This window comes from Mesoplodon densirostris, chromosome 15 (genome assembly GCF_025265405.1).
Source record: "Mesoplodon densirostris isolate mMesDen1 chromosome 15, mMesDen1 primary haplotype, whole genome shotgun sequence".
Taxonomy (NCBI): Eukaryota; Metazoa; Chordata; class Mammalia; order Artiodactyla; family Ziphiidae; genus Mesoplodon; species Mesoplodon densirostris.
Genome location: NC_082675.1, coordinates 3,787,029 through 3,814,950, shown reverse-complemented (window position 1 = coordinate 3,814,950; position 27,922 = coordinate 3,787,029). Strand labels below are relative to the sequence as shown.

At 47.1% G+C, this 27,922-nt stretch overlaps 1 protein-coding gene across 2 annotated transcripts in view; it reads left to right on the top strand.

The window, feature by feature from the left end:
• TMEM132C (transmembrane protein 132C) overlaps nt 1-27,922 on the top strand; it is a 375,340-nt gene that overhangs the window by 105,532 nt on the left and 241,886 nt on the right. Inside the window, exons 1-2 of one of the 2 annotated variants that reach the window (XM_060119270.1) lie at nt 21,253-21,275; nt 24,159-25,049. In XM_060119270.1, the coding sequence (XP_059975253.1) occupies nt 21,253-21,275; nt 24,159-25,049 (914 nt within the window). Of the gene's footprint in view, nt 1-21,252; nt 21,276-24,158; nt 25,050-27,922 lie in introns of those variants that run through there. The other variant, XM_060119269.1, reaches the window with a different exon arrangement.

The window sequence follows — 27,922 nt, the reverse complement described above, 5'->3', positions numbered from 1 at the left end:
AGCAGACCCTGGGGGGTCTGGCAGGGGGACAGGCAGCACTGTGACAGGGTCTGGGCGGGTCTCCGAGGAACCTGCCTCAGTGCCTGTGTCAGCAGGACTTGCTGTTTGGTTTCCATCAAGAGCTTTTAAGGACCCCCGTGAGCCGAGGCATCCTTGTCTCCTGCGTCAAAGATCAGACACCAAAGTTTCTCTGATTCCAAGAGAGACGAGCCTGGGGACCAGGCATCTGATGGCCTTCATCACTTCCGTGAGGCCACCGCGTGGGCCCGTGCGTCGTGATTCCATGTCACACGAGTTCCCCTGGCGTCTCCTGAAAACACAGAGGGATGCAGGAGCTCTTTCTTATGCATCCATCTTATTCGGTTCTGATTTTTCCACGTGTTTCTGGAGGCTTTTGGGTTCACCTAATCAGGCCTCATTTAGTAGGTGGATGTTTGCCCTACGCTCGCAGGGTGGCACCACCGAAGACAGGTGAGGGGGCTTCACCTTCCTCCACTCTCGCGTGACAGCCACCAACCCCCCTTCCCTGACACACACACCTGGTACTTGACCAGCCTAAGGCTGGACTCCCACTCCAAGCAGGACGCAGCCCCATCCAGCTCGTAGAACCTTTACAGTAACCTGAGCTATTCATGTCCCCAGAGCGGGTCACAGACAGGCCAGGAACCGGACATAGCCTCCAATCTTGATTTTTCTCACTTTGTCTGGAAGTGTCTGAGACCCCTTATGGGCCACTGCTTCAAGCTTTTACACACGCAGGTAGCAGAATGTCAGGAAAAGAGCTGAGGTTTGGAATTTGGATGGATCTCAGTTGGAAACCCTATATAGCTAGAAAGTAAGTTAACCTCTAAGCCTCACTCTTCCCACCTGTGAAATGGGGCTAACAAGACCTAAGAGGGTTTTCTTTTTGTAACTGAGATGTAATTGACATAGAACGTTATATTCGTTTTCACGGGTACAGCATAAGGATTCAAGGTTTGTATATATCGTGAAATGATCACCACAGCAAGTCTAGTTAATGTTCATCACCACCCATAGTTACAAATTTCTTTCCTGTGATGAGAAATTTTAAGATCTGCTGTCTTAGCAGCTTTCAAATATACAGTACAGTGTGTTAACTACAGTCACAGTGCTGTACATTGCATCCTCAGTATTTATTTTTAAATTTATTTATTTATTTTTGGCTGCATTGGGTCTTCGTTGCTGCACGCAGGCTTTTCTCTAGTTGTGGCGAGTGGGGGCTACTCTTCATTGCAGTGTGTGGGCTTCTTGTTGCGGTGGTTTCTCTTGTTGTGGAGCACGGGCTCTAGGCGCATGGACTCAATAGTTGTGGCATGTGGGCTCAGTAGTTGTGGCTCACGGGCTCTAGAGCGCAGGCTCAGTAGTTGTGCACATGGGCTTAGTTGCTCCGCGGCATGTGGGATCTTCCTGGACCAGGGCTCGAACCCGTGTCCCCTGCATTGGCAGGCAGATTCTCAACCACTGCACCACCAGGGAAGTCCCATACTTATTTATTTTATAATTTTGTGTTTGTACCTCTTGACCTCCTTCACCCATTTCAATAATCCTAGGACGATTCATTTATTTCATGATCACCTATTTTGATAATCCTAGGGGGATTATTGAAAACCTTAGAAACACAAACACCAATTCCTGATGCATGATCAGCCATCATCCGATTTCTATTTCCCCCTGGAATTTTGTTCTTTTTCAGTTAAAGTCAACAGCGCTGTAAGAATACCCACCCCGTATGCTGTTTGTGATATGTATAAAATCACAGCTCCGCTTTACGTGGGAATCATTTAAAGATTCACTTCGGCACTTTTTAGATCATTAATTAATGGTGGGAGAATTGGAAGTTAGGAAACGAGAAAAGGTCTGTGAAGTCATAAAGCCAGAGAGGAGCTGTAGGGAACTCCGTTGTGCAGCACTATCCTTCCTGGCATCTCCATTGCATAAAATGAGACACACCCAAAATAGCCAGGGAAGGAAATCTGATGTGCAGCTTGATTCAATAACAGAGAAAGGGAGTAGGTGGGGAGGTTTGAAGGTGGGTGAGGTTGGCTGTGTACAGTCAGCTGCTGTCTTCACAGCCTGTCTCCTAACTCTGAGCTGGGACTGAAGACCTCCTCCTGGCCGGGCTGTAGCTCTCAGGTCTAGAAGGACTTGGCCCTGGCTGGCTGGACGGAAGATGGTAGGACTCCTCCTGCCCAGCTCTGCAAGCTGGGGGCTGTGCATTAGTCCTCAATGATTTCATGGGCATTTTACTCAGCAGAGCCTGAGGTCAGAACCCTAAAAGGCTCCGGATCAACCAGATGAGCTTTAATCGGAGGTGTGGTTAGATTCCAGGTGCTGCTTCCAGAATTCAGTTCTAACTCACCCCGGAGGCTCTCCAGTCAATCCACGGATCTGGCACAGTTCTTTCTTTGACCAACATTTAACCAGTTATCTTCCTCACTGCTAGGAGGTCAATGTTTGCCTTTTGGCTAAAGGTGGGGGACTCTCCTTTGGGTCCCCTCCAGGGCAAGGAAGTCTCCAGATCATATGCGACCCTTATTGCAGACGTAGCCCTTGAAAGAGGCCGCGGCCCCAGGAATTTCCCTCCATTCCCCCTTCCCTTGTGTTTCTGCTGAATCTACATCTGTCCTCCCACAAGCCCTGCTTTTCACTCTCGTGGGGCAGAAAGTAGATTCAGGGGTGAGGGGGCTGGGAAGAGATCAGTGGGGAAAGACGAGAAAGTACAGTGGACTCTTGAACAACATGGGTTTAAACTGCACAGGTCCATTTACTTACATGTAAATAATAATTTTTCTGTAGTAAATACTGCGGTCCTTCATGATCCACGGATAGTTGAATTGTCGAATGCAGAACCTTGGATACAGAGGAACCATGGAAATGCGGATTTTTAGCGCCCCTAACCCCAGAGTTGTTCACAGGTCCGCTGTAGAGTATAATAAAAACAATGCAGCAGCCAGTGCTTCACCTCTCCTCTCCTGGTCTGGGGTTGCCCAAAGGCTGTTCCACGGAGTGGGTCCTTCCATCTCGTTGACAGCCTCGTGTAGTGGGTGTCATTACTGTTCTCCTGCATCTTATGGATGAGGACGTGGAGGTGAAGACAGGTGGGGCCGGGGCCTTTGGTTGAGGGTCACACGCTAGGGACGGACGCAGCTGGGACCTCAGGGCCTGGGACGGGCGTGGTCCAGGTATGGCCCGGCTGTCCCCTTACTGGGATCCCCTCCCCCGGGCGGTGTCTGCAGCTCTCCCTCCTTCCGTGCCTCACCTTCCCTGATGGCACCCATCACGCCACGCTGTTTCTCTCTTCCCCATTATCACTCCCATCAAGGTACACACTCTGCAACCCTCTTTGTTCCCTGGTGCTTAGTAGATGCTCAGTTTATATCTGTCCGACGCATGAATGAAGATGTGATTGCCAAACCTAGAAGCACAGCGAGCTGTGCCGTGTTCTGCCGTCCACAGTATCCCATTCGGGACGAGAAAGTGTGTCTGGCTGCCCTGACCTGGCCCGGGGGCCTGTCCCCTGGCGTGAGTGACTCACTGGTGAACTTTGTCTCCGCTGTCATTCCAGACATGGCTGGGGTCCCTGCACTCGGAGATGTGGGCACCTTTGGCTGACCAAGCGCCTAGCATCACTCAGCTCGGGGAAACGTGTGCCTTGACCTGGAGCTGACAAACCAAGCCCCTTGCCCCTTAGCGTTTGAGTTCTCTGACTTCTCTTGTGCATGCTTCCAGCAATTCTATAGCGCCAAATTGCTTTTCATTCATTACAATGACAAGTTCTGGAGAGGCACCCACGCTGCAGGGAGGGGGCTGGGGGACTGCTGAAGGCTGGTTGCTACAGGGCTGGACCGCTAGTCTCCGCTCTCTGGGGCTGGGTGACCGATGGATGGATGGACGGACGGGTGGATGGCCAGCTGCTGCTTGCTCGGCTGGCCTGCCAGTGGCTGCAGACCTCCCTGGCCTTGGCCTCTCCTGGGTCCCCCGAGGGCACGCCCTCTGGTGGCTGCACTTAGAAGTGTCCCCTGTGCCGGTGGCCAGACAATTCCTGTGTGGGTCCTGGGACCTTCCGTAGAGGTCGCCAAGTCTTCTAGAACATTGGATGCCCCCTCCACTTCAGAGAGCCTGGGCTGAGGCAAAGCATCTGTGTCTGGGACCTATTTGGTTTGGAGAGCTGGGCTGGATTAGCTTCTCTCCTCTGGGATGGGTGGGCTCTGGGTGGAGAAAGAAAGCCCCTCTCTAAGGCTGGGATGGGCCGATCCAGAGATGCAGGGGCCAGTCAGCTGGGCATCTTGGTGACCCAGAGACCCAAAGGGACAGCTCCTTCCTGGCTCCAGCTAATAGCTGCCAGGCAGTATGGTCCCAAATTCCAGTGTTTCAAATGAAACTAAGAATCTACATTTTTACGTGCTGCCTCTAATTTCAAAGAACTGGCAACGCACCTGCCCTGCCTTTCAAAGTCTCTTCCTCCCTCGTTCCATCTCTGGCTCCCTCGCTTCCCCCTTCCATCCTCCCTGTCTGTCTTGTAGACACCGTGCCTTGCAGTAAACTTATCTGAGGACCGGCGTGGCACCTGTGCCTCCAGAGAAGGCCCCTCTGGGTCTGAGTTCCTTGGCCACAAACAGCATCTCTGCTGGTGAAGCATATGCTGTGGACAAGACAGCCAAGGTTCGGATGTCCCGCCGGCCTCATTATTCCTGCCAGCAAGGCTGCTTTGTGGGCCACCCTAGGAAGGAGGTTTCATCATCCTCCAAGTAGCCTGAGCCGGGCACTCCCTGCAGCAGAGATGATGCTTCCCCCATGTGTGGTTTCTGTTGTTTGTTTCACTTGCCCTGGTTTTGGTGCCATAACTGGGAGGATCTTGTTTCTACTTTTTAACAGACTGTTGGCTTCACACGTAGCTTGAGGAAAACAGTGGCAGCTGCCTAAACACACACCAGATACTAAATTCACAGGAGGCAGCTCGACAGAAAAGTCAGTGCTGGCAGCCAGAAGGAGGGGACACGGTGGGTTTTGTCAGGCTCTGTGGTACCTGCACATGCCGTGAGGGTCCTGGGGGATCCAAGACCAGAGATGCTGATGGGACAGGGAAGTTGGTCCGGGGCGCTCAGGCATTGGCCGCCTCTGGTTCCCAGGGCACCCACCCATTCATTCATTCGTTCGTTAGTACTTACTGAGTGCTCCCATGGTCCGTATACTGGGCCAGATGCTGGGGAGAGAGAAGGTAAAGTCTCTCTTTCATGCGTTTTCCTGTCCAGCGGGAGAGGAGACACACTAAACAAAGAAACCAACAAATAAACGTCATTTTGGAGGGAGTAAGAAGACCCATGAAAGATAGTAAAATGAGTTGAGCCCCTGGGGACCGATTGGAACGGGGTGAGAGCTACTTTGGATGGAGTGGCCATGAGGTCAGCACCTGCCTTGATACATACATTTCTTCTCCAGAGTCCCTACCACCACTCAACATTAAATGCATTCTGTTTTCTCCCACTGGAAGGGAAGCCCCATGATGGTGGGAACTGTGTTTTGTTCACTGTGGGAACTGTGTTTTTTTTTTTTTTTTTTTGGAGTTTTTTTTTTTTTATTAGTTTCTGCTTTATAACAAAGTGAATCAGTCATACATATACATCTGTTCCCACATCCCCTCCCTCATGCATCTCCCTCCCTCCCACCCTCCCCATCCCTCCCCTCCAGGCGGTCACAAAGCACCGAGCTGATCTCCCTGTGCTCTGCGGCTGCTTCCCACTATCTATCTACCCTACGTTTGGTAGTGTATATATGTCCATGCCTCTCTTTCACTTTGTCACAGCTTACCCTTCCCCCTCCCCATATGGGAACTGTGTTTTGTTCACCGTGGTTTTTCTAGTGCCTGGAACAGGATGTAGTAGGTGCTCAGTGAGCTTTGCTGGATGCAATGCAAAGGAGCCAACCCTGTGAAGCTCTGGGGAGAGGAGAGCAAGCTGAGCATCTTTGAGGTGGACTAAGCAGGGCTGTATGGTCCAGGTGTGGTACAAGCTGGGTGGGTGAAATCGAGTGAGTCCAAGTAGACGTGGGGCAGATCAGATTCCAGCCTCTGCCGTATTGAGAAGTTTAGATTTTATTCTAACGGCACAGAGGAGCCATCGGAGGGTTTCGAGTTTTCTGGGACTGTTGTAAAAGGTCACCTCAAGTGTATGGGCTAACACAGCACAGATTTATTATCTTAGGGCTCTGGAGGCCACAAGTCCACAGGGAGTCTCACGGGGCTAAGATCAAGGGGTCTGCGGAACTGTGTCCCTTCTGGAGGCTCCAGGGGCCAATCCGTTTTCTTGCCTTTTTGGGCTTCTAGAGGCTGCACAGACTCCTTGGCTTGTGGCACCTTCCTCCATCTTCACAGCCAGCAACTACGACTTGAGTCCTTCTCATGAGGCATCATCTTGACCCTCCTGTCCTTCCTCGTCCTGCCACTTGGAAGGACCCTGTGGATTTCACTGCGCTTGTCCAGACATCCCGGGAGCATCTTCCTGTCTTAGAGTCAGCTGGTTATCAACCTTCACTCCACCCGCAGCCTGAATTCCCCTTCTGCCTGCACCATGTTCACAGATCCCGGGATTAGGATGTGGCTTTTAGGTCCTGATCTGAGGTTTCCCATGTAGAGATCATTCTGAGTCTGCATGGGCTGGGTGGCTTGCCGTCCCGCCACACATGCTGGTGCTCCTGCCCAAGGTGACTGGGGATGGAAGAGAAGGGACAGGTTTGGGGTCTCTTTGGGAATCAGATTCTGCAGTAGCCTTGCAGGGGTTCAGGCGGAAGCTGTCATTTCAAACAGCTTTAGCCTGTCCTCGTGACGTGTGTTACCCACTCCTGGAGAGTAGGTCTGATGCTTTACAGCAGGGGTTTTCAAGGGGGGTCCTGGGCTGGAAGCAGCAGCACCCCATCACCCTGCAGCTCGTTAGGAATGCGCGTGCTCCACCCTGCCCCCCAGGCTCCGGGCGAGGGGTGGCTATCCCATGGGCGGATACCACGGTCAGAACCTGTGAGGCAGCCAAGGTCTGTTCTAACACCCGGAGCCTGGGGTTCCGCTGTGCCCGTGATCTCAGGCAGCAGGCCGGCGGGGTGGCCTTTGAGAAAGTCGGGAGGCCCTTTCTTACCTTTCCTCCAAGACTGCACTGCATGGATCTCAAGGATGGAGACAGGCTCCCTGGACAGAAGCTCCCTGTGGTGAGATTAAAGGAGTCCCTGGGCCCCTGACGTTTTATGCAAACGTCTGCTAAATGGGCACAGGCATGTCCCTTAGGAAAGATGTCCTTAGTACTTAGCAGCGTCCCCAAAAGACCCAGGACCCCGTAAAAGGATTAAGTAGCTCCATTCTGTATGCTGGACGTGAGGAAGGAGCATGAATAGCATGTATTGAACCTGTCCTGGGCACAGGACTCTGTTTTAACCATTTTATATACACTGACATATTTACTACTTCAGGAGGAAGGCATTATCCTTACTACTGACCCCATTTTACAGATAAGAAAACTGAGGCACAAAGAGATGAAATGCCTTGCTCTAGGCCAGACAGCTGCTAAGGGGTGGAGACAGGATCCGTGCCCAGGCAGCCAGGCTTCAGCGCCTGGGTTCGCAGCCCCGAGCTGCACTCTAGACCCAGGTGGGCTGACTTGACCGTGGCCCTTGGGACCGGCCCCACCATGTGCTTGTAGGGCCTGTAGCTGAGAATTGTGTCTACATTTTTAAATGATTGCATTTGAAATGGTTATATAAGTACTTACGTAATGTCCTTGATTTTGCCTCTTGGTCTAAAATACCTGCCGTCTACGAATGCCTGCTATCTGGACCTTTAAGAAAAATTTGCTGCTGGTGCCTTTCTCTGCCTCCTTCCCTCTTCCTGTCACTGTCACTCCCACTCTCACTGTCACTCTGTCTGTCTCTCTCTCTCTCTGGAGAAGCTGTGTACACACGACACAGACTCTTCCCTCCAGGGAGAGAGGGAGCTGGTGCTTTCAAGAACTCTGGTGGGGTGATTTCTATAAACTGCTGCAGCAGACCCTGGGGAGAAGGTGGTTGCCTTTCCCATTTCAATTGATGAAGAAACTGAGGCTCATGAAGGTAGAGTCTCTTGTCCAATGGCCAGGTTCACAAGCTAGGATTTCAACTCCAAAGCACACTTCTTTCTCAACCTCGTGTTCCTCCTGAGATCCAAAGGAGTTTATATTCCAGTTTGACAAACAGGACTTGAGCACGAGAGAGCCTGGCCTCAGGGCATCAGAGAGGACCACAGTGCCTGGACAGACTGTGGGTAGGACAGATAGTCGGGGAAGAGGAAGGGCCACTGCTGGCCAGACATGGCAAGGAAGACTTCCTGGAGGAGGCGAGGCAAGAGCAAGTGATATTCAAACTGCCTTACACAGCAAGGGAACTTACGTGCTGTGGCTCAGAGCTGCATGGCAGTTTCTGACCTCAAGTGTAGAAGGCTCAAGGTGCATCAACAATGTCATTAGGAGTCTGCAGGTAATGGAAACCTGAAAATGGGTGGTTCAGACAAATTGGAGGCTTTATTTTTCTTACAAAACAAAAAGTCCTGAGAAACTTCTTGTCCTGACAGACAGCCTCTCAGCAGCATTACTATAAAATTGATCCCCACTTGATCCAGGAAATGACCGGACAAGAAAACCCCCTCAGCCTGTGACATTGAACAAAGTCCCTCTTCTGAAATGTCCCCAAACTTCTCCCATGCCCCCTCCAGCCAACCAAGGACTGTCAAACGGACCAAAGATCGATTGGAGGGTCTCCGCCAATTCAAATTTCCCAACTTCATACAACTCTTGTCAATCAGACATGGTCACAGCGGTCCCTCCTTTTACTTTTTAAAATTGCCTCTCCTTCCTAAGACCCTCGAACCCCTGCTGAAAGGAGGCTGACAGTGGATGGGTTTCCTTACCGTGAGTCTAGGAATCAGCAGCCTTTCTTGTCTTGGAATTAGTTTTGTCTTCGATGGTCCAAAGTTTGGTGGCCCAGGTTGGTATGATGCTTCAAGGTGCCAAGAGGGACCCAGACACTGCTGGTGTCATTAAGCCCAGCCCATGAGAGCTCAGCCTCTTGAAGACAGGAGTATCAAGGAATCTGTGGACTCATTTATTATTCAAAACACCACAGGCAGGGAAGGTAGCATTTCACAAGGACTTTTAATAACACAGGGAGGGGAAAAAAAAGGTTTAGCAGAAATATAAAGCAACAGATACACCTGTGCAACTTGGATTAAACTTCCACACGGGTACCAGGGATGCTCACAAAGAAATCGTCTGGTCAGCCCAGCATCTGCTGACCCCCATCTGATCCTAGGATGAAGCTGAGGCATGTTGGATGCACAAGTATTTATGTGAAACGCACTACTTTCCATCTCCTTTGAGGTTGGATATTAGAAGAAATAGCAAAGAAGGGACTTCCCTGGCAGTCCAGTGGTTAAGACTTTGCCTTCCAATACTGTGGGTGTGGGTTTGATCCCGGGTTGGGGAGCTAAGATCCCACATGCCTCGCGGCCAAAATACCAAAACATAAAACAAAAGCAATATTGTAACAAATTCAATAAAGACTTTAAAAATGGTCCACATCAAAAAAATCTTAAAAAAAAGAAACCGCAAGGAAAGGGGGGGCAGCAATTCTACCTTTAAATGATGCACCTGTTGAGAAGTCACACACAGAACTATTTATACATCTACTTTGCTGTGTCAGTCAGCCAAATCAGATCATTGCAGCCCTGTTGCCAAGGGAAGCTGTCTTGAACAACATTTTAATTGCACAAGTAATGTGTGAATACACGCTCTCATTTTATAAAAGAAAAGAAAACACCCAGTAAAGCTAAGATATGTGTGACCCTCCAAAAGATCTCATCTCCCTTTAGATTAATAATCACTTTTGTAAGTGTGATATTATCATGAAAAACTTCTCCTAAACATTTGTATGTATATATAGATAGAAGATAGAATAGTGTGTTTCAGTTTGTTCTTATTTTAACATAATTATTATGTGAAGTGTATTAATGTATGTTAATTTTTATAAATCTCAATATTGATACAGTTATTATTATTGATGTACATATTTTAATATTTTATGATACTTGCGTGTAACTGTGTGATAATGCTAATTGTCTACACAGTATTCGTTCTTGTAGCCTAGTAGTTGGGGCATCTCTGCCCCTCCCCCACGGTAGAGGCTATTTCTCTCCCCACGCCCCGTCCCCTTCTCCCAGCACCCCTGCTTTCTGGGGAGCATGGTTTGCTGTTCCTTCCTTTTCAGCTTACGGCTTTTGTCATGGGCAGAGAGGGAAGGGTCTGGGTGGGGCTTCCCCAATGGCTTTCTAATATACTCCAACTTTTTTATTGAAGTAGAGTTGATTTACAGTGTTTCAGGTGTACAGCAAAGTGATTCAGTTATATATATATATATATATATATATATATATATATATACACGTGTATATTTCTATTCCTTTTCAGAGTCTTTTCCATTATGGGTTATTACAAGATATTGAATATAGTTCCCTGTGCTATACAGTAGGTCCTTGTTGCTTCTCTCTTTTATATATAGTCGTGTGTAGCTGTTAATCCTACATTCCCAATTTTTCCCTCCCTACCCCTTTCCCCTAGTCACTGTAAGTTTGTTTTCTGTGTCTTGTACATGTCCTTTTATTTTTTTAAATTTTTATTGGAGTACAGTTGATTTACAATGTTGTGTTAGTTTCAGGTATACAGCAAAGTGAATCAGTTATACATATACATTTATGCACTCTTTTTTAGATTATTTTCCCATATAGGCCATTACAGAGTATTGAGTAGAGTTCCCTATGCTAGAGTAGTGTGTCTGTGTCAATCCCAATCTCCCAATTTATCCCTCCCCCACCCCTTACCCCCTGGTAACCATAAGATTGTTTTCTACATCTGTGATTCTACTTCCGTTTTGTAGATAAGTTCATTTTGTACATGCCTTTTTAAGTTTGTGAGTTTCCAAAGGAAGGTGCCTCTTTCTGGAACAATTGCAAACTTAGCCTTCAACGCCAAGGTCCAGCTGTATACCCTGGCAGAAGGCAAGAAGGGTGCCCACATTCTGTAAAACATTCAAAAGCAACAACAAAACTGAGTGAAAGTTGGTCTGCCTTCCTTATCACTGTGGGCCGGCAGTCGGAAACTTCAAGGGTGGTAAAATGTGACGCCCTCGCCCTGCAACATCACTGTCTCGTGCAAACACCTCCTCCAGAGTATGGGTCCAGGGTGCCTGCCTCACTTTCCTTCCCAGCCTGGCCAATTCCGAAGCACCATCTCATCACAGGACCACCTTCTACTTGTAAACAGTTACTAAGGCACACATCTCAGCTATTGTATCACATTGGCATCCTTATTTCTACCCATCGTCATTCTTCCCTTCTGTGGCCGGTCTTCTCTCCTGGGCTTAGAGTCCTATGAGCTTGATCACCATAGTTTATTTATCTACACATTATTCCTGACAGAAGCCAGGCAGCGCAAGACACACCAAAGATTCCCAGTTAATATTTATTGAATGAAGAGCATTCCTCATAAGGTCCCCCAGTTGGAGTGGTTTTTTTTTTTTTGAGATTAATGTTAAGACCAAGATCGAAGGCTTGCCCCTGCAATATTAAATAAGAACAGTTGTAAGCTCAGCGGCCTCATCAATCAAAAACAGGAAATTGAGGATCAGTTAGTTCAAAGTGACGGGAAGTGCATCTCAGACGGGCTTAAGCTATGAACGGAAACACCCAGAGACCCTCTGACTTTAGGCATGGCTGGATTTAGGGGCTCCAGCTCTTGACTCTTCTTTCCTCAATGTTAACTTGATTTTCTAGCTGGAATCCAGCAACTCTAGACCGGCACAGCCGTAGATGGTAATAGTCCTCTTGCTGTTATTTTTACCAAGCTGGCGCTCTATAGGAAAAACATCGCTGGAAGAGAGAGATGTGAACTTAAAGAAAGCATATGGGGCTTCCCTGGTGGCGCAGTGGTTGAGAGTCATCCTGCCAATGCAGGGGACACAGGTTCGTGCCCCAGTCCGGGAAGGTCCCACATGCCACGGAGCAGCTGGGCCCGTGAGCCATGGCCTCTGAGCCTGTGCATCCGGAGCCTGTGCTCCCCAACGGGAGAGGCCACAACAGTGAGAGGCCCGTGTACCGCAAAAAAAAAAAAAAAAGAAAAGAAAGCATATGTCCTGAAGCAGGTGAGCACATGGGTCCTGAGTTCAAATCCTGATTCTAGTACTCTTAGCTAGGTGATGCTTGGGTAGGTTACATCACCTCTTTGAACCTCAGTCTCCTTGTGTGTAAAATGGGATCATAAGAGTACTTAACATAAAGGGCTGTTCCAAGTTTAAAGGACTGAGATGCAGTACCTGGACCTACAGGTTGTTGATGGTCGGTGTTGGCTATGTTCATCCTTCTGTATCCATAATGCAGGTTTTCTGAGGCTAATGTTTCACCTTCCATCTAAGGGACCTTTTCCCCCTTGAGTGTTCAGAATTCTCCCCTCTCAATTCTCCATCCTTTGTGGAAAACTCTGTTTCAGTGTCTTCTTTCACGATATGAAGAGTTAAAAGCTATATATAATGAAAGAGAAAACGCTTTCATCTTCTGATGGATTCTTTCCTCTTTTTTGTTTACTCAGCCATCAGGAAAGCATTTTCTACTTTGTAGCCTAAGACTCTTCATTAATATAATCATCTGAAATACTGGTGTAACCAAACAAAAGTACAGATGCTAACCAGCGGGCAAATGAAACTCATATGTTGGGGGAGAAATGAGGATGACTCAGTGGGTTACAGAAGGGTTTTTTTAAATTATCTGTAATTAGTGGGAAAGAAAATATGTGGACTCTATTAAAAATAAGCTCTTTATTTTTTAGGGGGAAAACCATCATAAAGAACAGGAATGCTGTTCCCTTTTATTTACATGAATTGAGATAATTGGGACTCTCAGGATAAATAATACCACCATCTGTGATAAATAGATGCTTCTCTCTTTGAATAGATACAGCAGAACATTCCCAAACCAACCATATGCTATGTGAACATCAAATGCAGTTATTTAAATTCTGCTGTAAATGCTTACATTATGCAACTCCAAATCTCTCCCGATGTTGGAATCCAATCTTTTTTTTTTTTTTCTTGCATCCTTTTCCAAACTGTCTTGGAGGCATGTAAGAGGCATGTTTACATTTGGATCAGTGAATAAACCTGGTATCTCTGTCAGATTGTAAAGAGCCCTGAAGGAAGCACCAAGAAAGTCCTCATCTGCATGAAACACAACTCTTAAAAAGGCTTCGCCTATATCAGAGATCAGCAAACAGTGGCTCACAGTCAGATCCAGCCACCACTGCGTTTGGATGACCTGTGAACTAAGAATACTCTTACATTTTTAAATGGTTGGGAAAAAAGCATATTTTAAAGAAGAAGAATGTTTCTGACACCATAATTCTATGAAGTTCCAATTTCAGTGTCCATAAATAAAGTTTTATTGGAGCACGGGCACAACCGTGTTTACGCTGGTCTCTGGCTGCCCTTTTGGCATAACAGAAGGGTTGAGTAGTTGAAACAGAGTGTATTTAGCCCATTAAGCATAAAATATTTACTATGTGGGCCTTGACAGAAAACGTGTCTTGATCCCTTCTTTCTATGACCTGTGAAGCCAAATCACCTCAGTGGATGAAGTCAATCTGTGTCATCTTAGAAGCTTTCCACTTGAAGTAAGAGAAAACCCGTGTGCCTTATTCTCATAATAGGAAGGGCAGTGGAGAGGCAAGACTGAGGGTGTGTGTATTCAGTCGACCCCCCTTTGGTGTCAAGACCCAGGATCCGGTCACTGTACCTCCCCCATCCTGGCTTTGTCTCGGTATTTCACTCAGTTTCAGGGTGGGTGACAGTATTAGTGGGGTAAACTGGTCTTTCCCTTGCCTCTGGGAAGAAAGGCGTTTGCTGCCACGGTTCTCTTAGCGGGGAGGGCTTCTCTCCCAGGAGTCCCAGCAAACCTCCCCTTGTAGTTCCTGGGCCCAAAGTGTCCGAGGGCATGGTTTCCCAACCTCAGTGCCATTGACCTTCGGGGCCAGCGAATTCTGAGCTGTGGAGCTGTCCTGCACATGGAAAGCCCTGAGAAGCATCCCTGGCATCCGTCCACTAGAGGCCGGTAGCGTCCTAACCCCCCAACCATGGCAGTGGAACTCTTTCCATGTAAGTGAAATCATACAGTATGTGTCTTTCACCATCTGATTTATTTCACTTAGCATGATACTCTCGAGATCCAACTGTGTTGTCTCAAATGGCAAGACTTCATCTTTTTTATGGATGAGTAGTATTCCCTTATATGTAGGTATCTAGATAGATAGAAACATCTAGAGATACACAGGTACATAGATATCTACATAGACGTCAATATCTATCTTTATAGATAGATGTATAGATACCACATCTTCTTTATTCATTTACCCACTGATGGGCACTTAGGTTACTTCCATGTCTTGGCTATTGTAAACAGTGCCACCATGAACATAGGGGTGCAGATGTCTTTTCAAATTAGTGTTTCTGTATTCTTTGGATAAATACCCGGAAGTAGGATAGCTGGATCATATAGCAGCTCTATTCTTAATTTTTTGAGGACTCTCCACACTGTCTTCCATGGTGGATGCAGCAGTTTACATTCCCACCAACCAAGCAACATGAAATCAGAAGAAGTGAACAGACCAAACCAAACTAAAACAAGTACGTAGATACACAGGACAGAGTAGTGGTTACCGGGGAAGGGGGGGCTACATGGGTCAAGGGGATTGACTGTGTGCTGATGGATGGAAACCAGTTTTCGGTGGTGAGCATGTTGTAGTGTATACAGAAGTAAAAATACAATGTTGTGCACATGAAACTTACATAGTATTATAAATCAGTGTTACCCCAATTAGAAAAATACATTTAAAAAATTAAAAATTTAAAAAAACAGCTACCTCAAGAAAAGAATTGTTTCCAGACATTTCCAGATGGCCCCCAGGTGGCATAATTGCCCCTATGTGGGAACCACGGGTTTGGGCCTGTGCAGAATTGAACCAGTTCCTGGAAACAGATCTGGAATTACCCTGTGTGGTTTAAACCAGGGATTGGCAAACATCAGACCATGGGCCAAATCCAGCCCACCATCTATTTTTGTGTGGCCCACAGGCTGAGTCAGGGTGATGTAAACATGTAAGAATGGTAAAAAGTAAAAATGTAAATGGTTACATTTAAAGTAGCTATATAAGTACCTTTGTAATATTGATTTTGCTTCTAAGGCTGCAAAGCCTAAGGTGTTTATTATATGGCTCTTTAAGAAAATAATGTGCCAACCCGTGGATTAGACCAGTGGTTCTCAACCCTTGGCTTTATAGATCATAAAATTAAATCCATAATCTTGTAAACTGTCTATATACATAATTAAAAACAAATCAGTGTAGTGCCCTGTACTAGAGATGAAAAACATGACGAAAGTAATAGATAGGAAAATAATATTTTAATATGTGTACATATAGGGAAGGTCAAATGCAGTCGTCAGATACTTGCCCATGTATTTAGCGTCAGCATGGATGTGACAGCCACACATGCAGGCTGGTATAGCTCTTTCGGCAACTTGGATTTCACAGAGAGATAGGGCGTTGCTCATGTAATTTGCCAAAAGGGTAAACAAGTTTTTAGTAAAGTTTCATGAAATCTAAGTACAATCTGGATTTCCCTGGTGGCGCAGTGGTTAAGAATCCGCCTGCCGGGCCTCCCTGTTGGCGCAGTGGTTAAGAGTCCACCTGCCGATGCAGGGGATACGGGTTCGTGCCCCGGTCTGGGAGGATCCCATATGCCGCGGAGCGGCTGGGCCCGTGAGCCATGGCTGCTGGGCCTGCGCGTCCGGAGCCTGTGCTCCGCAACGGGAGAGGCCACAGCAGTGAGAGGCCCACGTACCGCAAAAAAAAAAAAAAAAAAAAAAGAATCCGCCTGCCAATGCAGGGGACACGAGTTCAAGCCCTGGTCCAGGAAGATCCCACATGCCATGGGGCAACTAAGCCCGTGAGCCACAACTACTGAGCCTATGTGCCGCAACTACTGAAGCCCGCGTGCCTAGAGCCCGTGCTCCGCAACAAGAGAAGCCACCGCAATGAGAAGCCTGCACACCGCAACGAAGAGTAGCCCCCACTCGCCACAACTAGAGAAAGCCCACGTGCAGCAACGAAGACCCAACACAGCCATAAATAAATAGGTACAATCTGCACCCCAGTAGTTGCAATACTGGCAAATGCACAGGTTCCACTGTTGCCCCTCCTGGAATTTTTAGTGGAGATAGGTTCTTGGCTTGGGTCGTCCTAATAGGTTTCTCACCTTTGTGAGTGTCCAGTGGGACAGTCAGAAGTCACACGGGGCCTGGGCAATTATTTGTTGCCTGGGACCATCTCAGGCCTTGCAGGGCATCTAGCAGAGCTGGACCCCGCTCTCTGAACGTCAGCGGTCTTCTTCCCTCTAGTCACTGTGATAACCATCTCTACCTCTGTGAACGCCCCGAATGCCATCTCTGGTCGGCTGAACAATACCGCCGTCTGCCCCCATAAAGATGTCTGTTTCTCAGTTGTCAGAGCCTGTGAATGTGTGACCTTCCGTGGCAAGAGGGACTTAGCAGATGTGATTCAGCTGAACATTTTGAGACGAGGAGATGGTCCTGGATCACCCAGATGGGCTGATGTAACCACAAAGGTCCTTATAAGACGGAGGCCGGGGGTCAGAGGGAAGACAAGCTGCTGGCTTTGAAGAGAGAGGAAGGAAGCGGCCAGGAGCCAAGGAACGCAGGCGCCTCTAACAAATGGAAAAGGCTCGGAAACTGATTGTCCCCTGAAGCCCCCCCGGGGGATCGCAACCCTGCCGACCCCTTCATGGTAGACTTCTGACCTCCAGAACCGTAAATAAACATTTTTTGCAGTTGGTTTACACTGCTAAGCTTGTGGTAATGTGTTACAGCGGCAATAGGAAACTAATACGTACATCGTCTCACGGGGGAGCTCTGTCTTGAGCCAGTCGGAGCCCCTCGTGGACCTGGGGTCTGAGCCACATTGCAGGGACGGAGGGAGAGGGATCGGCCTTGTGGGCCGTTTGCCAAGATCAAGCCATTTGCCAATTGCAGCCCAGTTAAAAACTGCGTTTTAGATTTAGAACTTTGCCTAGCAAATATTTCCCTCTGTGCCTACCCAAGGCACTATTCTCATGCTGATAAAGACTGAGAGTCTAGATGTTTTAGAGAGTTTGTCTTTGAAAGGCATGTCTCCTTTGCTCTACTTCCAGGGGACTGAGCAGTGCCTGAGAGTGACTATGGACTTTAACCAGAGAACGGGGTGGGGGGGATACCCCCCCATGGCCTCCAAGGGGAATATAAGTACCTGCTCCTTTAAAGGAGAGTTTTACTGTTTCGAAATTGCAAACCACACTATGTAATTTCAGCAGAGGATATTGGGGGGAGGTTTGTTCAGAAGAGGCATTGAAATCAAATAATCCATTTATCAAAAAGGTGCCTTTTGTTTCAAGAAAAAAAGTAACAATGAGCCATATTTATCAGAGAGAGACGTTTTGTGTCTGGCGAATGTTAATAAATCACAAATGGTGGGGAGAGAGAAAAAAAAACCTTCCAAGTGCTCCGGCCGGCTTGTGTTTCAAGTAAGCTGCGATGATTTGGAAGGAAAGTCCAATCAGGGTTTTCCTTGAGGCTTGTGGGGAAAGGCAGGCTTCTGTGTCGTAGGTTTCTGATATCATACAGGTAAACTGGAGATGTCGGAATAGGCCATTGAAGTTATAAAAAGAGCCCACCCCTCTTGATTTCAGATTTGTTTTCTCACATGGCTGTCACCCAATTTTTTTTTTTTTTACGAATTATGGTTATCACCTATTTTTTTCATGTTGCTGTAGCCTGAAAACCTTTTTACTATAACTTATCAACAGGATTGAAATAATGGTAATGGCCATAATAACAGGAACAGAAACTTCTCCCCAATTATTAGGCATGTTCTAGGTACTGGGTACTTTCTTTATTGCTCTAAGGGAATTGGTTTTGATATGATTCCCACTTTAAAGATGAAGATTCTCAAACTCAAAAGTTTAAGGTATTTGCAAAAAAAAACAAAAACTTACCTAAAACGTTGGGGACAGGGGTTCATTTTTGGATGTGGTCTGGCTTTGGGAGTGCTCTTACCCACTGGGCTGGAGAGGGTTTGGTTACAGTCCTTCCTCCTGTCTCTTTGGCACCTCTGACAAACCTCTGAACACCTGCTGTGAATCGAGCTAGATCAGGGTTTCTCATCCTTGGCACTACCGGCGTTTTGGACTGGACGTTTCTTTGTGGCGGGGGGCTGTCCTGTGCATTGTAGGATGTTCTCAGCATCGCTAGTCTCACCCCACTAGGTGACAGTAACGCCCAGCTGTGAAAATCAAACATGTCTCCTGTGGACGTTGCCAGGCATCTCCAGGGTGCAAAGTCACCCTCAGTTGAGAACCTCTGATACTCTTTAGGAAGGACCTTTGCACATCCTAAAACAGCACCACTTGTGCCTCTGGATTATTCCAGCGAGGTTTGTTTGTAGCTTATTTAATTGACAAGGAAACCGGGACCTAGCATTTTCACCAAAGTACCACATGAGCATCCATTGCTTACCACATTCAGGGCAACAGCGGGCCCCGGCCCCGCTTTCTAGACCAACTTCCCCACTCCTCACACACCCAGCTCCTGAGCTTTCCCTCCACTGACCCTTTCCTGGTGCTGTGCCCCGCCCCCCCCACCCCCCCACCCAAGGATCCTTCCCCTATTCCAGTCACCCTCCCGAGATCCAACCCATCCTTCATGTCACAGCTCAGAGAGAATTAATGCTAAAGAATCCATCTCGGTCAACACATCCCAAAGCGAGCATCGCAGTGGAGGTGGCACATGATGTTCGCTGAAGGGTCATTTCCCCTGGTGTTGTTCTGTCTGGGTGCTAAGTGGCATGGACACCTCCTGCGTCCACTATCGACACCTCCTGCGTCCACTATCTCAGAATCTCAAAAACTCAATTTCCGGCAGCCAGCTTTGCAGTAGAGTTCTCTGATGAACGGCAGATGGAGGACACGATATCCCAACACTGACAGGCAACCACAGATAAAGAAAATGGATAAACAGGAAGGGAGACAGCAAATGAACGTGCTGTCAGCTGGGAGGCCAGATGCAGAGGGGCAGCTGTCAGCTTCTCTCCTCTTCCCCTCTCCACGTCCGTAGGCAATCAGCATCGGACTTTTCCAGGGGTATTGCTTCAGATGGGTAAAAATTACTCAATAATCCTGTCTTTCTGGGAGACGCTGTTATGAGTGGATGAACCAGAATTAGAGGGTGGGTATCTGTCTGTGTTTCACTAGGTCACAGCAACCGTGGAATGGTTTCCTTGCAATCAGCAGATAGAGCGTCAGGAGAGAAATACCACAACGGCTGGTAACCACCACAGGTCCCTTAATCTGCTAGATGAGGGCTCCCCAAAATGTGAGATGAGCTTGGGAGATCCACATGGTGTCACAACATGTGACTGTGCAGACAGGCCTTGCACAGCTCCAGGGGGGCCATTTTCATGAGTGTCTATGAGGTTGGGTATTGCAGGTACACCTACAAGGTGGGAAACCACCTGAGTCTTACCAATGAGAAAGTGATTCCCTTTTCAGTTCTGTCTGAATTACTCTAATTCCCTCGAGGAGGAGGAAGTCTCATGTTGGTGTCACTGTATTTGTTTAGTTTCTTACCCTTGGTAATCTCTTGATATTTATTAGTTACCCCATCAGGTGTTGCTGCATAAAAAACCACCTCCAAATTTAGAGACCTAGTTCACTTTTCATTTCTCATGAGTCTAGGGGTGACCGATCTTGGCTGAACTTGGCTAATTTTGGCTGGGCTCTCTCACCTGTTTGGGGGTGGCTGAAGGCTCTGGGTTAGCTGATTTGGGATGGCCTCCACTGGAATAACTCTGCTTTCCTTCACATGGTCTCTGAAGAAATTCAAAAGAGAGTTAGTAGAAACCTGAGCTTGGAATTGGCACATCGCCACTTCTGCCATATTCTGCCGACCACAGCAAATTCAAGGCCAACCTAGATTCAAGGAGTGGGGAAATAGACTCCTAATTTTGAAGGGAAAATTGCAAAGTCACACACAAAAGGTGTAGAAAGAGGAGGAGAATGGGAGCCATTTTGTAATTGCTCTACAACAGGTACTATTAGATCCTATATAATGAAATCTGTCTACCTGTCTATCTACCTGTGTACCCATCCATCCATCCATCCAAACATCCATCCAACCATTGATCCATCCATCCATCCAAACATCCATCCAACCATTGATCCACCCATCCATCCAAACATCCATCCAACCATTGATCCACCCATCCATCCAAACATTCATCCAACCGCTGATCCATACATACATACATCCAAACATTCATCCAACCATTGACCCATCCAGCCAGCCATTGATCCATCCTTCCATCCCTCCATCCCTCCCTCCCTCCCTCCCTCCCTCCATCCATCCATCCCTCCATCCATCCATTTATCTATAGAAACTGAAACTGTCCAAGAAGGTAAGAACTTGCCCGAGATCACATGGGTATTGAGTAGATCACCTCTACATCTCTATAGCAGAACCTCATGTCTTTAACCGCTGTACTAGATCCCACTCCCTTCTTTACAATGTCTGTCTCTTCTTGGCTCGAGTTAAACCTCTCATGAACTGAAAAACTTCAGAACTAGGTTCAGCAGGAAGGTATGAGCTAGAGGCACTTTTTGTTCCACACGAAAGATAAAGAGGGAGTTAAATGATGGAATAATCCTCAGAGAGGAGATAAGAGGACAGCAAGCCCACTTCCGCTTTATCTTACTGAAAATAAACTCAGCATTTGCTTCAAAGCAAAAGGTTCACTTTTAGGATTTTTTTTAAAGTAAAAAGACCAAAAAAAAAGGAGAAAAAAGGAATTTGTATGTGCAAGAAGAGTGAAGAATGATAAGAAAGCGTGTTGACAAGCTTCCCTGTTGTGGAATTCACCCTGCACAGACGGGCCTTAGAATCCTAGCTCTGTTCCTTCAGAGAGGCCTTGGCCCACTCTCTTTTCCAAACAAACGAGTCTCTCAATCTCTACCCTTCAAGGTTTAAAAGCTTTTTTGGAGAGGGATGAATACCTCAGAATAAAAGCGTTAAATGTAGTAATGAGTCCATTGGGTTTGACACAATTCTACAAGTTGCTTAAAGAGTCAGTGATTACCCATTCTCTAGTAGGTCTGTGTCTTTATTCCCGTCTTGCCCCTAGGTTCTTCATGACCTTTTTTTTTTTTCTTAGATTCCATATATATGTGTTAGCATATGGTATTTGTTTTTCTCTTTCTGACTGACTTCACTCTGTATGACAGACTCTAGGTCCATCTACCTCACTACAAATATCTCAATTTCGTTTCTTTTTATGGCTGAGTCATATTCCATTGTATATATGTGCCACATGTTCTTTATCCATTCATCCGATGATGGACACTTAGGTTGCTTCCATGTTCCAGCTATTGTAAATAGAGCTTCAATGAACATTTTGGTATGTGACTCTTTTTGAATTATGGTTTTCTCAGGGTATATGCCCAGTAGTGGGATGGCTGGGTCGTATGGTAATTCTATTTTTAGTTTTTTAAGGAACCTCTATACTGTTCTCCATAGCGGCTGTATCAATTTACATTCCCACCAACAGTGCAAGAGTGTTCCCTTTTCTCCACACCCTCTCCATCATTTATTGTTTCTAGATTTTTTGATGATGGCCATTCTGACTAGTGTGAGATGATATCTCATTGTAGTTTTGATTTGCATTTCTCTAATGATTAATGATGTTGAGCATCCTTTCATGTGTTTGTTGGCAATCTGTATATCTTCTTTGGAGAAATATCTATTTAGGTCTTCTACCCATTTTTGGATTGGGTCATTTGTTTTTTTTGTTATTGAGCTGCATGAGCTGCTTGTAAATCTTGGAGATTAATCCTTTGTCAGTGTGACAAAGTGAGAGAGTGGCATGGACATATATACACTACCAAACGTAAAATAGATAGCTAGTGGGAAGCAGCTGCATAGCACAGGGAGATCAGCTCGGTGGTTTGTGACCACCTAGAGGGGTGGGATATGGAAGGTGGGAGGGAGGGAGACGCAAGAGGGAAGAGATATGGGAACGTATGTATATGTACAACTGATTCACTGTGTTATAAAGCAGAAACTAACACACCATTGTAAAGCAATTATACTCCAATAAAGATGTTAAAAAAAAAAGAGTCAATGATTTTCTTTAAACACATAGAGCCAGAACCTTTTCTAGAATGTTATGCAGGGCCTTCTGAGAGTATTTTAACCGGTCCTGAAATGAGTGGGTTAAAAGGGAAGCAGTAAAATATCCCTAAAGAGAGAGGGACAAAGTACCCATGTTACCGGTGACCTCAGAACAACGCCTCTGGGCGAAGAACAAAGGAGAAAGCTATTTCTTTGAAAAGCCATCTTGACAACCTAAGGCCGTTCAGCTGCAGCACCAAAGGCAGCTTTGATCTGCTAGCCAGCGTCCAGGCCAGGAAGAAGATTAGGGGAAGTTCCAGAGGAGAGAGGCATGGGGTAGCCCCATAGGCTGGATGGGCTGTGCTGGCTGCAGTTAGAAGCAGGGACAGCAGGGGAGGTTGGAGCATCAGGGGAGAGGAATGGCCGTGTTCTCTCTCAGTATATGAATGGGGGCTTATGTGGGTTTTCTGGTCTGGTTCTGAAAGATGAGGCCCAGGCGATGGTCTTTCCTGGGCTTTGCAAAGTTAGCAGTTGGGGCTCAGTAACCTCTTGTGCCCTGGGTGAGCAGCGAGTCCCCAGCAATGGAAGTATCAGCCCACGGGGAAGCTTTAGAGGGCAACCTTCAATCAGCAAGGAGGCAGCTGGTTGTACTGCTAATGATGTGGGTGATGGACAGAGAAAGACAGGAAGATGGGAGCGATGTGCTGCTTTTCCCTGGCTCAGTGTTGAACCTCCAGCCTCCAGTGTACATTGACTTACCTGGCTGCAGATTCTAACTGGTGCTTTTAAACGCAGATGCTCCTGAGGGTCCAGCAGGAAGTGTTACTGAGCAAGGTGGTTTGCTGGGTCTGTTCTCTTACTGTTGCCGGGTGGGCAGACAGCCTACACGCTGCCATTCCTCTCATGTTTGCAGAGAAGCTGGAAACCCAGATACTCCCCAGTTTTTAAAAAAGGTTCCCATTCATAGCCATCTTTTAAAATATCGTGGGCCAAACAGAACCCACCTGCAGGCTGAGTTGAGTGCCGTAAGTGAGCAGTTTGCAATGGCTCCCAGGTTGCTGTTTTTCTTTCTACTTTATGATATTTTTGGCTATGAGCAAGATCTTGTAAAATTTTTACACAGGCACGTTTATCATTGTTTAATTGCATTTGGCGCTTGAGTCATCATTAGAGAGCTTTCCCTAGACCCAGGTTATAGAGGAAATCACATTTTCATTCAGTAGTGAAAAAACGTCATTGTTTTACATCTAGATCACTGATGCATTTGAAGTTCATTCTTGTGTATGGTGTGAGGTATGGCCCTAATTGTATCATTTTGCCAAACCGCTGGCCGGTTGCCCTAGTACCATTTAAAGTCTGTCTCTGCCTCATGATTTGTGGTGCCACCTTTAAAACATACGAAATGTCTAGAGGTACAGGGGCTTATTTATGAGCTGTTCTCTCCCACTGGTCTGGTTTTCTCTTCATGTACCAGTGTCATTAAAAATGTTTGAAACTCATTAATAAATACACCCACTTTACACTCCTACACTCGCCAGCATTAGATCAGACTCCATAAAATTGCCACTGTTCAACAATTCTTAATGGACAAAAATCTCCCTTTCATAGGTTTCGACCTAATACATGCAGGTAATTTTCGGAGCATGTAGTCATTTACTGGCTGATCCCCGAAGGAACATGAAAATCCTAGCCAAGTAGACTGTGGAATGTTTACCCTCGTTTCTAAATTGCTCGTCAATTACCCCTCGTTCCTAAGTGACCTCTAAGGAGCCCGGAATAACCCCATCTTTGTCTTTTCTTTTTTTTCTTTCCCCCCTACAGTGATCGAGGGCCGTGGGGTCACAGACAACATCCAGAGGTTTTCCTCGCTGCCCCCTTATCTGCCCGTGACCTACCACGTGCTCAGAGTGGAGACCTCCTTCTTCCTGAAGGAGACCAACCAGGACTTGACACGCAACTCCAGCCTGCAGTCCCGAGTCGAGTCCTTCTTCCCCTACAAAGCCAGGCGGCCCCCGATCTTAAATGCCAGCTATGGGCCTTTTTCGGTGGAAAAGGTCGTGCCCCCAGACCTGATGTCGACGCCAGACTTTTTGGGTGCCACCGACAAGGTTAATTTCAACTGGAAGCTGAAAGCGCACATCCTGCGGGACAAGGTCTCCCTGAGCCGGCCCCGCGTGCAGGTGCTGTTCCACGTGGTGGGCAGGGACTGGGACGACGCCGGCCCCGTGCAGAGGCTGCCCTGCCTGCGGGTGTTCGCCTTCCGGGAGACTCGGGAGGTGAGGAGCAGCTGCCGGCTGCAGGGGGCCCTGGGGCTGTGCGTGGCGCAGCTGGAGCTCCCGGCCGCCTGGTTCGGGCCCCCCACGGTGGTGGCCGGGAGGAAGAAGTCACCCGAGCCCCCCGAGGGCAGCCCCGTGGAGCTCTACTACGCCCTGCAGCCCGGGGACGAGCGCGGAGACTGTGCCGGCGGCGACGTCCGGAAGGGCAATGCCATCCGCCCCGGGAAGGACGGGCTGGAGGAGAGCACGTCCCACCTGCAGAGGATCGGCGCCGTCGGCCTCTACCGGGCCCAGGACAGCGCCCAGCTCAACGAGTTGCGCCTGGATGGCAACGTGGCCGTCTGGCTGCCCTCCCGGCCGGCCAAGCAAGGAGACGTAGTCACTGCCTATGTCACCGTGGCCAGCAATTCCAGTGTGGACTTCTTCATCTTGAGGTAGGTGCCCACTGTAGTCTGGGGTGCGCCTACGGTGACGCCGGATGGGAAGGTGGGGTGCAGATTTGAGAAGATTCCATCTTCACCGCCTTCAGGGACGCTCCGGCTTCAAAGTAGAAGCCAAATTCTGCACCTGGCCACAGGTTTTCAGCAGCTTCACTGTATATTAGGGGGTGGGAGAAAGAGGGCCGGAATTGCACCCCTAAGAAACAAGACTAACTTAACCACTGTCTTCTGACCTTGCATTTCCTTTGAATTGGCAGAGGGATATGACTTCTTTTAAGCTTCAGATTTTTTTTATACATGTACAAATACTTGGTTGCATGGCAAAGTATATGTTCAGGGGGCCCAAGAAAAGACATAGGCATATCTCACTCTCTGCTATCTCATTTGGGGTGTAAACGTGAAAAAAAAAAAAGCCAAGGATAGTATCTTTTTTTTTTTTTTTGGTGGGGTTAAATTTTTCCAGTTAGCGGTGGGAAAACCCCAGTTTGTGAGTACAGTTTAGCAATGATTCAGGGAGTCTGCCCAACAGAAGATTCTTCAGCAGAGGTATTCCATCTCATAAAAAAAGAAAAAAGAAAACTAAATTGAAACTACGGAACAACCCACCTACCATCACCTCTGTTGGTTCAGCAAATCACCCCAAACTTGTAATGGGCTCTTTCTCTGCACAGTGATTTAGATTTAGATCAGGAGCGCCTGTTATCTGAGGATAACTAATAATGGGGGGAAAGCCACCTGAAGCAAATCCTCTTAAAATGTGGCCCAGGATTTCATAAAAATGAAAAACTATTTGCTTGAGATTTGTTTAAAAGATAAGGATGATAAATAGCAGGTTTTTGTCTGGTATCATTAAAAAGGACTTAGGTTGTAATTGCAGCTATGCTTTGGTTCTTTTTAGAATAAGAAATTAATCACATGTTGCTTGAGTTGCTTGGGAAAATATTTGCAAACTGAAATGATGGCATCTTATAGCATGTTTCATTTTGGTTTAAATTGTGTTGTCGGATAATAAGAATGGTCCATTTTCAAGGGTTTTAATACGTTTCTTGAGGCATTTCTTAGTCCTTTGGATTCGAATAATTCTCTTCTGAAGTGTCTGTCTAGTCATCATCCTTATAATGTTTTCTTTCAAGTTTTAAGTGGACCAGTTTTACCAGATCCTTCTTTGACAGTGGTTTGGGATTTGATCAAGGGCTTTACAGCATCACTTTCAGTGGCGTTAGGCAGTCCTGCATCTTCTACAAAATATAAACTGTGCCCTGTGGGAAAAATTCCCATCGTATTTTCACTGATGGATGGTCAGCCTGGTGCCTGCTGCCTTTGCGGGGTGGGGGAGAATAAACTCAGTGTCTTAATGCGAGCATCAGCCTTATAACTGCAGGGCCAGGATAGCAGATATTGAGATAGAAGAATCCAGGTTTGCTTCCTCCTGCCTTGGATGGGGAAAGACACTGATCTGGAAGGTTTGAGTTTCATTTCCACTGAGTCTGTTAACACCCTGGTCTCATGTCCTTCTATTGTAAAATAAATATATCAATCCCGAGCTTTGGAAAAGAGGGACAGAAGAGGGAATCAATAGTACTGCTAACAAGTTTTAAGATTCCAGAGTCATAAGTATCTTCCCACTTGTACTTATCCTTAACTTCCCTCTTTAGCACAGCAGGCTTGAGGGGTGAGTCTGCTTGAGCCACTGGGTCCCCACGTGTAAGATGCGGGGCCTTCTGCTGCAGGTGGGACACTCAGACCTGGTTCACTGGAGAGGAGAAGCTGTTTTCTGTATTTTTCATCACAAAGGTGAGCATGATGTGGGAGAACACAGGTCCTGCAACCAGCTGGCCTCAATGCTGGTCTGCTTCCTGGCCTGGTGACTGTAGGCATGCCACCCCATCTCCATGTGCCTTAGTTTCCTAATTCAGATGAGATGCTGGTACCTACTGCCATAGGGACAGGAAGATTCAGTGGGCTAGTATTTATTTGTGAGATGCTTACAACAGTATCTGGCACATAAAAGTGCTTCTATGAAGGGTTGTTTTTGAACATCCATCAAAACTTCAGTAAGCATTGAATTCTATTTGAGCAGTGAAAGGATATTGTGCTTTGCATAAAACAACAGCTACCAGGTCTGTTCTGAAAGCTGTATTGATTCTCACTTCACCATGCTTTTGTTTAAAGAGAAAAAAAATTGCTTTATAATGACAAGAGCTTTGGGAGCCCGGAGGGTTGGAACGACATGGATGTTGCTTGATGCCGGGCAGGGCAGTAGCCCTATCTCTGCCTTCCTGATCTCTCCACCCACGGATCAGAGTCCTGGGGAGAGAGAGGAGGTGGAGGAGAAACAGAGTCAAGAATGGCTCCAAGACATTGGGCGTGAAGGATGCAGCTGCCCTGATTGGTATGGAGAGGCTGTGGGTAAAGTAGGTGTTCCCTTTCAGATAACGTATCTCATTTTAAATTAATTTTAATTTATAAATTCATTATTCTAAGGAAAAAAATATTCAGTAAGAAAACACAAAAAGATGTACACAGATGTGGCAAAATAGTGAGGTTTGCATGAGGCTTACTGAAGTCTGGGAAACACCACTTTCTTCCTAGTAAAAGTAGCAGCTCGTGGAAATCCACCTTTATCTAGCTGTCTCCAGTGATGGTCACTGGTTCAGTCAATTACAGGAGAAATCCATCTGGCCCATCACTGGAACCCAGCTGCGAAATTCATGGGGGATTCTTTTTTTTTGGGGGGAGGGACTTTGCTACACCCCTCCTGACTGTGAAATCCAAAGACATTCTCCATTGCCTCCTTGGAAGATGGCTTTGCCGACAAGGCTATGATGCTTGAAGACAACCCAAACTTCTTGGGAATTTTTATAGGG